This window comes from Rhinolophus sinicus, chromosome 15, assembly GCF_057876585.1.
Source record: "Rhinolophus sinicus isolate RSI-liver-muscle chromosome 15, RSI-T2T, whole genome shotgun sequence".
NCBI lineage: Eukaryota > Metazoa > Chordata > Mammalia > Chiroptera > Rhinolophidae > Rhinolophus > Rhinolophus sinicus.
Window position 1 is genome coordinate 90,253,084 of NC_142515.1, and position 10,634 is coordinate 90,263,717.

At 43.8% G+C, this 10,634-nt stretch overlaps 1 protein-coding gene across 4 annotated transcripts in view; it reads left to right on the top strand.

Moving 5' to 3' along the window:
• The window catches only part of XPO7 (exportin 7), a 77,472-nt gene extending 70,142 nt beyond the window's left edge, over nt 1-7,330 (top strand). For all 4 annotated transcript variants that reach the window (XM_074338272.2, XM_074338273.2, XM_019744657.3 and 1 more), the window contains exons 22-28: nt 297-379; nt 603-817; nt 997-1,135; nt 2,896-3,056; nt 3,993-4,091; nt 4,640-4,767; nt 5,741-7,330. In XM_074338272.2, the coding sequence (XP_074194373.1) occupies nt 297-379; nt 603-817; nt 997-1,135; nt 2,896-3,056; nt 3,993-4,091; nt 4,640-4,767; nt 5,741-5,834 (919 nt within the window). In that variant the 3' untranslated portion in view covers nt 5,835-7,330. The remainder of the gene's footprint in view (nt 1-296; nt 380-602; nt 818-996; nt 1,136-2,895; nt 3,057-3,992; nt 4,092-4,639; nt 4,768-5,740) is intronic.
• Nucleotides 7,331-10,634: the final 3,304 nt, after the last annotated feature.

The window sequence follows — 10,634 nt, forward strand, 5'->3', positions numbered from 1 at the left end:
ATTCAGAAATTTAAGAGAAAAATTTTATCTGCTGCCTCTTTTTTGTGTCCTTGAAATATTTTTATTTAAGTGTGCTCATTTCATGAGCAGCAGAACTTGAATCTAGCATATTGGTCTTCAAGATACAAGCAATAACACTGGTTAAATGGTTTTGATTAACTTGGTTATTTCACACTAGGATAGGTAATCTGCACATGTTAGTGCAGAAAGAATCACCCACATACCCAGATGAGAGCCTAGAGTACCCATCTTCCAGCAACATACGTCTGACTTTCTGTCCTGTGTTCTCTGCTCAGATCCCAGCGACTCCAGTTTGATGTCTCTTCCCCCAATGGCATCTTACTGTTCAGAGAAACCAGCAAGATGATAACAATGTATGGTGAGTGCTTTAGAGGAGCGTACCCCTGGAAGTGAAACCCAGATCCATCGCCACACTCTGCAGTAGCCCGGACAGCACTGCCAGGAGTGCTAATTTGTCATACATTTGTTTTATAGTGCCAGCTGCTCTAAGGGCCTCTGGGGTAGGAGGGTTGTGTTGGTATATAAACTATCAATTATAATGTGGTTGAACAGATATGTATATATATATCGTGTCTACTCAGGTAATCGCATCCTGACACTAGGAGAGGTCCCAAAGGATCAGGTCTATGCACTGAAGCTCAAGGGCATCTCCATCTGCTTCTCCATGCTGAAAGCTGCTCTCAGTGGGAGTTATGTCAACTTTGGAGTCTTCCGTCTCTATGGAGACGATGCCCTGGACAACGCTCTCCAGACCTTCATCAAGCTGCTTCTCTCTATTCCCCACAGTGATCTCCTGGTAAGCCTTAAGCTTCACTGGGAAGCTCTGAGCCCCTCGTCATGGTCAGTCTTTCCTGGGCCTGAGACCATGACGGAATGTTTCTCTGGAGAACGATGAGCCAGCTCCTACTAGGTCTTCTGTTTTCCCGTCTGGAGGGAACTCAGCTGATGGTTGTCCTCCTGTTGCTTCCTCCCCAGGATTACCCCAAACTCAGCCAGTCTTACTATTCACTACTGGAAGTCCTGACCCAGGACCACATGAACTTTATCGCAAGCCTGGAACCTCACGTCATCATGTATATTCTCTCTTCCATCTCGGAAGGACTTACTGCACTTGGTAAGCACCTGGCTGGCTTGGGTGGGTGATTGGTTTTCACCACTTCACAGAAAGAGAGGCTCTTGCCCCGGTATCCCACAGGATTACTGCTTTGAAGAGTTGGGCCTACCAGCAGAGTACGTAACTCATGGGTACATTCTCATCCCGCAAATAACTTCGGTCCCTTCCTAAGGACCAGGCGTGTGCTTAGGCACTGAGGGTACGGTGGTTAATAACACACAGTCCTGTCCTTCAGGAGCTTTTTATCTGGTGGGTGAAACAGACACATAAACAGGCACCTGCTGTTTACTTACCCAGTACAGCAGGGGAGTAGGAAGTACAATCTAAACTCCTGGATTTGAGGAGGTGGGGTCAAGGAAGGCTGGCCAGGAGAACGGCTTTGTGTAAAAGTGTACGTGTAAAAGCTGAGCAGGCATTACCTGCTTAGTGGGGGAGGCTCCCGAGCAGCAGGAACAGCAAGTACTAGCACCTAGAGGCAAGAAAGAGGCAGAAATCCAGGTGGCTGCACACCCGTGCAGAAAAGAATGAAGAGGAACAAAGCTGGAGAGAGAGAGAGAGGCAGGTCCCATCTGGAGGACAAGGGGCGCCCTTCAGCCATATGAGGGTGTTTGGATTCTCTCCTGAGGTCGTAGAAGCTGTGGAAGAGCTTTACACAGCCAGCTTCATAAGTTTTTGCATCCTACTCCAGCTGGTTCCTGTCAGCCTTTTTGTCCCCAGGCTGCCTTCCAGCTATTTCAGTAGGTGTGTATGTTTTCAGAGAATAAAATACATTTTTATACTAGGCTGAGCAAAACAAATATGAGTGTTAAGTCAACTGCAAAGTAATCATGATACGTTGCAAATGCATAGAATGACTTTTGGGTTGTGCTGTGGTGAATTCCCCACACATCTGTGCCTTTACCTCCAGCTGGGTGCACAACCATTTCAAGGGCGGTCCAACCCTGCTTTGGAATGCAGTTTTATAGCTTGAAAATAGAGGGACTTCTGCGCAAATGAAACAGAATGGTTTATTCTTAAGAGTTCACCCCTTAGTCCTCTGACCTGAGCCTTGCCTGGTCAGAGCTCTGTCCACAGGCTCTGCTGCATTGTCACCTTAGTGACATGCGTACATGCCCATAGCCCCACTTCCTCCCCAACTCCCCGCACTTCAGAGGTAAACAAAGGAGGCAGGAGCCTCCTCGAACAACTGCAGGTGTTGATAGGCTATACTAGGCTGGGTTTAGTGATGTCTGCCAGGTAACTCAGAGTGGGCTCACACCTCTGACTTTTTGGCGTCTAATCACAGCCCTTCCAAACACTAGCAGTGAGATCTTGAGGCAAGTCATATAACCTCTCCAAACTTGGGTGTACTCACTTGTAAAATGTTCCATCTATATCCTGGAATTCTCGAGAGGATCGATTAGAGATCATATCTATAAAACCCTCAGCACGATAACTAACACAGTACGAGTACTTGCTATATGTGAACTGTTTGTTACTTTTTATGAAGCAGAGGACATACATCCACACCACAATGAGTCATAATTTCACTAATATGTACTTATATTATTATCATACACTCACTTTGAGACTTAGAATTTGACCTGTGATGGGGTGAGAGGTTCACAGGAAGCCTCCTGTGCAGAGGTCGTGGCTCAGCTGGCCACAATCTGACTGGAACGTCTGTGGGATCTCAGCTAAGGGCAGTAGGTGTTTGCCCAGGTCACCATCAGCAGCTCGGTGTCCCTGCTCTATTCCATCCCTGCCCCTCTTTCTTCCAGACACCATGGTATGCACAGGCTGCTGCTCCTGCCTGGACCACATCGTGACATACCTCTTCAAGCAGCTATCACGTAGCACCAAGAAGAGGACGACACCCCTGAACCAGGAGAGTGACCGCTTCCTGCATATCATGCAGCAGCATCCAGAGATGATCCAACAGGTAAGGAACGTGAGGGTTCAGAGGCAGTGTGGGGTGTCCCACAGTGGAAGAACCTCTCTGAGGCGGGGCGGCCAAACAAGAGGATGAGTCTGACTAATCTCTCATCAGCTGAATGTTGCCCAGGTGAAGTTCATACCTTAACATTGCAATTGTGAGTGTGCTGAGTAATCATTAGATACACAAAATCTGAAAAAATCAGGTTCTGAATTGTTGTGAGTGTCACACCAACCCCTGTGCTTTGGGCCGATCCCATGAACACTCTCTTCTTCCATGGCAATGACCTTGCTCACTCGTGGCAGCAAACGGAGCACGAGTTGGCAGGATCCAGCCATAAAGCTTGTACTCCCATTTGCAAAATAGGAAAAGAATGCCGGACAAAGGGAAATAAACACACAGAGATCAAACCATGTGTTGCCATCACTTCCTTTGCATGCAGTATCTTTTCAAAAATAAGATGTGCAGAAATATACTGGATAAAAATAGATAAGAAAATTGAGTTATTTAGATTTTAATCAATAGTATTTTAACCAATCTCACTTTTGTCTACATTGTTCTTTAAGGAAGCAGTGAAATAATTCACATTCCTATCACATCCCCCAAAAGTTATAAAACTACGTCCTCTCAGACAAGTGCAAGGAGCTGTAGTACAAGGTGATGGCACTATAATCATTTGCTTGACCCATCCCATTCCCCAAAACCTGGGTGAACTGGGAAGGTCCATTTTTACATGAATTATCAAACCTATTTAAAGAACAGGAAAGGAAATGTCTTAGAAGAAAAACTTACCTTGTAATAGAAAATTGAAGGGATAAAATAATTTGGTTTACCCTGGACAGAAAAAGCTCGTCACCCGAATAAACTCCTGTATTGGAATGTGGAATTCTCTCTCGGGTAGCCAGCCACACACTGGTCACTGCCTCGGCTTCTCGTTTCTAGATGCTGTCAACGGTGCTGAATATCATCATCTTTGAAGACTGTAGGAACCAGTGGTCTATGTCCCGACCCCTGCTTGGCTTGATACTACTTAATGAAAAGGTAGGAGAGCCCGCTGCCTGGGCCCAGAGCCAGGAGCTGGGGTAGGCGCGTAGGTTTCAGGGCGCTGTGAGAAACACTCACAGAAACACCCACAGTGGTGACAGGGAAAATGGACCGTTGTTGAAGCATATCTGATTCGTGCTTTGAACAACACAATTAACTTAGAAGTCAGCACGTGGCAGGTCAAAGGTAAAGGATGAGGAAGTGTTACAGGGAGAGAGTGTGTCTGGAGATCAGAGCACCTGCGACCTGAGTTCTGGCTTCAGCTCTGCCATAAACAAACCTAAGTAAGTTTTGAGATTCCTCGAGAAGAAGAATCTGGAGCAGGTGGCCCTGATAGTATTCACAAAGTTAAATTCTTGATTGTTCAGTAAGCTAAGGACATTACCATGCAGGTGCTTGCTTGAATTAAAAAAAAAAGCATCCAATTTTAGTAGATACTCCATTTCGTCTTGGCGATGAACACTTGTTGGACCCTACAGATGATGGAGGGCTAATCTGCCTTTCCTGTCTTCTCTCCTTACCCTGCCTCACTCCTGGCCCCACAGTATTTTTCTGACCTAAGGAACAGTATCGTGAACAGCCAGCCACCGGAGAAGCAGCAGGCTATGCATCTGTGTTTCGAAAACCTGATGGAAGGCATAGAGCGAAATCTTCTAACAAAAAACAGAGACAGGTGAGTGTAGAGGGCCCAGCAAGGAAGTCCTAGGCAATTGGTTCTTTTCCAATCACTGAAACAAGGGACCGTTCTTGACTTTTAGAGGCCATTTAAGCAGTGCTATGCAGTAGAAAAGCAAGCCACATGAGTAATTTTAAATTTTCTAGTAGCCACATTTAAAAAGGGTAAAAAGAAACAGAAAATTCATTTTAATATATTTTATTTTAACTCATCGTATCCAAAGTATCATATCAGTGTGTACTTAATATTTAAAAATTAAGAATTTTAACATTCTTTTTGTTGTATTACATCATCAGGATCCTGTTCAGATGCTACATTTTCATCAGAAGTACTTGATTTGTATTTAGATTCCATAAAATTTAGTTGACAAAGTAGATTCCCTACTGAAGTGGTTCCAAACTTACTTAGAAGTCTCCAGTAACTGAATTGAATGTCAGATTTTTCTAAATTAATTTTCATTGGTTTAAAATATGGCATTTTAATTTAAAATTATTAAGGTGCAATTGGGGAACTGAATTTTACATTTCATTTCATTTGATTCAGTTCCTCAGTTGCACTGGGCACAGTTCAAGTGCTCAGTGGCCACATGTGGCTGGGGCCTACCTATTAGACAGCAAGCTCCCTACTGCAGTCTCTTGGCATTAAGAAATGAGGTAGCTTCATTCTCTGCCTTGGTGAGGGTTACTTCCTGCCTCTGTCAGGGAGATTCCTTTTGTGCTGCCATCAGCCCAAGGTGGGCCTCAGCCCCCCCAGATCTGACCAGATCTCAAGGCCTGCCACCAAGTTACCAAGTAGAAAGGGGGACAGAACTAATCCAATTTTCCCTTAGTCTTAAGACTGACTTTTGTGGACTCAGAAACAACCCATCAATTCATACATTCTGCCTCTGCCACTTGTTTGCTAGAAATGTTTTAGGCAAAGACCTTTCCCTTCCACCCTACTCCCCCAACCTACATGCGTCTTCTCTTAGGTTCACCCAGAACCTGTCAGCATTCCGTCGAGAAGTCAACGACTCGATGAAGAATTCCACTTACGGCGTGAATAGCAATGATATGATGAGCTGACACCTCCTTGGACTCTACCTGTACAGAGCAGCGTCCCTTTGGTCTGGCCCAGAGGGGCGAACAATTACAAGGGAGAGGGCCTGGCTGATCCTGGCTCCCTCCTCCGGGGTGTGGGGAAAATGGCACAGGTCAGCTAGCTGTTTCCCCAGGGAATAGGGGTGTGAGTGCACTCACTTGGGGGCAGGGCGCTGCTGGTTCTTGGGGGATGGGGTGGGAAGGGTGGTGGGAGGAGACAGAGACACAATATGTGAGACTCCAGCCCCCTCTCCTGGGGCCACCCGAAGGGGGAGAACCCCCAGTGTCCTGCCACAACCTGCCTTGTATAAACATGTACATTTTTTCATAACATTTTGAACAAGGTTTATATTGACTCAAGTTTAAAAACAAAAAGTGTGACTGAAAAATTTTTACAGAGTCTAGTGCACCAATGCTGATGTGAGGGGTTGTGTATGCGAGTGAGGAAAAAATGTGTATTCTGGTGGCCTGAAGCTTTACTGGACGAGGATGTGTGAACGTGCAGAGATATATTTAGTGACACGGTGTAGAGAGGCAAAAAGAAAAAAAAGTAAAAATTCCAAATGTATATTTTTTCTTATTGACCTTTCCTTGCCCCCAAATTATCCCTTCCTGTTACTGTATTTCCCTTGTTATTAGGAACTCTAAGCCATGCGGAGCACCAGCCCTCCCCCTTCAAGCATAGATGCTGCCCTAGGGCCCTCGGCCTCTCGCAGTGACAGACAACTCCAGCTAGTGTTTGGTGTTCTTAGCTTCATCCTTTTTCCCACTTTGCTTACCCTCATCCTCAGACAGATGCCTCTTGCTTTTAAGTCGGATATAACTATGATTTAGGGTTCTTGGTCTCTGTAAAGGTGGAGACCAGCGAGAAGAGATGGAGCCAGTTGCTCTCTTCCAGAGCTTCTGGATGAGTCCACCAGAGGCCCGACTGCGTGTGGCCAATAACTTTGTCTTCCCCAGCCCTTGAGGCAGTGTGTGTGGATGTGCGCGTGTGGATATTTATATATGTACCCTGCACTCATGAATGTATGAACTGGAGGAAGTTACTACAGTGGAGGGGTTCTTAATAACAAGGTCTGCCTAGCATGAAGTATTTAACATTCGCCCACCCCCTTAAAAATATACATTTTTTATAAAATGAAAACCATAATAAATGTTTTGAATATTTTAAAAAAATTAACCTACAGAGGAAAATTAATGGAGAAAGCTATTTGCCTTGTACTTTTTCCACAATTGTTGCTGCTAGTTGTACGCATCTCTAGTTCAGCTCTTGCCCATGGGACACTCATCAATTAGGTTTTATTTTTGTTTCTCTCCTCTACCCCCAGAAACAAGCCTGTTAATTTTTTCTTCCTTCTCCTCTGGCGACTGTGTGGTGAATCCTTTCTTGCGTGATCAGGTTGCGGATAGACTTGTAAGGGTGTTTGCTGCATACAGTGTAAGCATTGTGACCGCCAATAAACTTCAATGGTTTCTACTGACCCGTTTCAGCAATCAAGTCTAGTGTGTCTACAGGGACATTTCTCACTGAACACATGAAGTTGTTTGAAACATGCATTCTTTGCAAGCCAGTGAATGATAGGGACCCCTCAGCCTTGTAAAATTACCTTGTTTCTCATTGGACTAAGTGTGACTCAGTATGATTGGTTTAGTTGATAGTCACACACACACCATACAATTTAATAATCTACAGTAGAGACTTTATTATATTTTTTCATACCATTTTGACAAATAAGGTTTATATTGACTCAAGGTAAAAAACAAAAAGTGACTAAAAAGTGTTTACAGATTCTGAACCAATGCTAATGTGAGGGGTTGTGTATATGAGTGAGGAAATAGTGTATATTTACACATATATTATGTGCTTGTCCACAACTATAAAAATGAAGTCACTCGGCCTCTTTACTAGCTTCCAGGTAATATGGCAACCAGCAGAGAAGTGATAATTGCAGAAAGTCCAGTTTTGTTAATGGGCTGACATCTCCTCTAATGTAGATTAGACCCTTACAAGTTCAAAGATAAAATGTTAGCTCCTACACTACTTTGCAGACCTCATGGGCCAGAATCATCAAATGAAGAACACTAGTTACCAGGGACTACTTCTCGTCCCCATACTATGTGGTACCGAGGTACGAGGGACTGCCATTGCCAGAGCATTGGAAAGCATCAGGGTACAGATAGGAATCGTACCTGGATACAGATTTATATCTGATGAATCAGAGGCTCTAGAGTGCCACCCTTGTCTAGGTGTACTGCTGCCTTTCCTGTCTTCTGGGTTCCGTCTTCACCCTAAGTTATTTCAAAGGCAAAAAATTGTATCCTAATGACTAGAGGCAGATGGAAGTGATTCACCTTAGCCAAGTCTGACTCGAAGCCTAATAAAAATATAAAGTGGCCAGGCTTCCTTAATATGCAAAACTCTCCAGTCACATTACCCCAGTGACCTGGATTTCTAATTCTGTAGTAAATAAGACAAAAAAATTTTCACAAGGACCTGAAGACCCCCTCCCTCTTCCTCAACTATCCTGAGATGCTGACTGATCAGCAAAACCAGACCCCTCCCTTCCCTTCCATTAAAACAATTTCAGAAGCAAGAAACACACCAGAGGTGGTTGTCTCATTGTGGCCCAAGCGCAGTCCAGTCATGATAAAGCGCCATCTTTAAAATCTCCCACAACCACATCAAAGTTTTTAAACAGTGAAGCTGTTTCTTGTGACAATTACAAGAGGGGACACCCCCCAAAAAAGTCTTTTTCCTGGTCCATTTCACGATTCAATCTAATAAATGTGAATGCCAGTTGTCTTTAAACTTTATAGTTTCCCCCAAAAATCATGTGGTTTTATTCGGTTGAAAAATGAGTTTATTCGTTTCTAGGCGATCCTGGGCAATATGGTCATCAAGTCCAGTGCTTTAGACAGTGTTTCCTGACACACGTTGTACCTTACAATGAAAACACCTCGTCTTTACTGCAGTTATTAAGTTGTAGTATGCATGTATACATTTGTTTTGTTGGCTCTGCCCAAGTAAGGATTATCTACTGTCACTAAAGAAGAAATCAGACAAAGGAAGAAGAGGTTTGGCTCAGGGTCAGATTTTAGGTTCTTATAATTTAAGGAGTAAGGACTTGCTGCTAAGTGTCAGCTTTCCAATGACAAGAGACAACCTACTAAGAAATAATAGTTTTATATTCTGCAAACATGAGCTTAGTCTTAAGAACTTGTTTTTTTCCTCCAAGTGGAAAAATGTTCTGGTACTTTATGAAATTTCAACCCAGTGCAGAAACAGACCACCTTCCAAAATATTTGTGGTCATTGGGAACAAATTGACTCTAGAGAGCCAAAACACCGCTATATCCTATCTGCTCCCAGCCAACCCTGCCCCCCACTCAAGATTTTTGGCTAGATCTATAAAACTGTTGCCATGTAATGCTGCCCAAAGCCAAAGCAAAAAAGGAGAGCAAAGGTAATTACAGGGAACCCGCAAAAACCATAAATCTGGTAGTAAGGCTTTGAAAAGTGTAAATGTTTACAACTATTTAGAAGTCCTAGTTCTTTAAATATTTTTAAAATGAATTTGAAAGGATAATGTACTCACCAGCCATAATTAATACAACTGCCAATTAGGTGCTAGATAATGTCTAAGAATTCTTACCTCCCTAGCTTATCCCTGAGTTCTATTACACCTACCCTGTGCGTCTGATACCCTAGAATTCACTGGCAACCACTTTGGTGTATTTCAGGAGCAGTGGGTCAACTAAAGAAATCAGCTGTCAGACAGTGGGACATTAAATGATCAGAATGGAGGACAGAATCAAGCTTCGAATACTCTCCTTAGAAAACCCTTATGGTTTTCAGGACAGGCTGACTGCTGCTATCTCCTTCATCAAATACTTAGCATTCACCATAGGCCAAGTACTTTTTGACAGTAAGTGACAGAAAAGGAAACAAAAGAAAAGCAAAAAACATTTGCAAGGCGAATTCATTGCCATTCTTCTATGTAAGATTGCCTCACCAGTACAAACTAAATCCAAAACATGGTGAGCAGTACTTAAGAAGCGCCATAGTTACTGCATTTTGACTATATAATGCACACTCATGTTTTTGGCCCAAACTTTCAAGGAAATGGAATCAGCACTACCCATGTATAATGCGCATCCTTATTTTTCCCTCACAAATTTGGCCCAAAATAAGTGCGCGTTATAAACGGCAAAATAAGATGTATTTCAAAGTCTGCTTGATAACCATGAAGACAGAACCTCACAACAGACTTAAGCTCACAGCATCACCCACATGGCCCAAACCATCCCTCAATCCCTGCTAGCCAATGGATACCGAGTTAAACATGTCTGGATTCAAGGTGTGGAGGACAACCAACCAAACTCAGGATAACAACTGATTAATTGGACAACAGATTTTGCCTTATGTAAAGCTCAGAGGGGCCGCTGTGCAGACTGATGGTAAAAGGGTGGGCGAATGCAAGAGCAGCCCCCTCAAGTCAGAAAACCCAAGCCATCCCCACTCAGCTCTTAAAGGCTGATTATTATGCAATGAAGGTAAAGTATCCTCTCTTTATTTAGGAATATAACAGGCCATTATCATTCCTTTTGATCAGAAAACCAATTTCCCAGCCTTGAACAGCTTGTAGTCTGGGGCCCTTCTCACAAAGCAAACCAAGCTACAAATGCCGCAGCGGAATCCTTCAGATCAGCTGAACAGTTGCCACTGCCACCTCTGCCTCCCCATCCTACTTAGGGCCTTTCCGGATCTGCAGAACCGCCCTTTTGT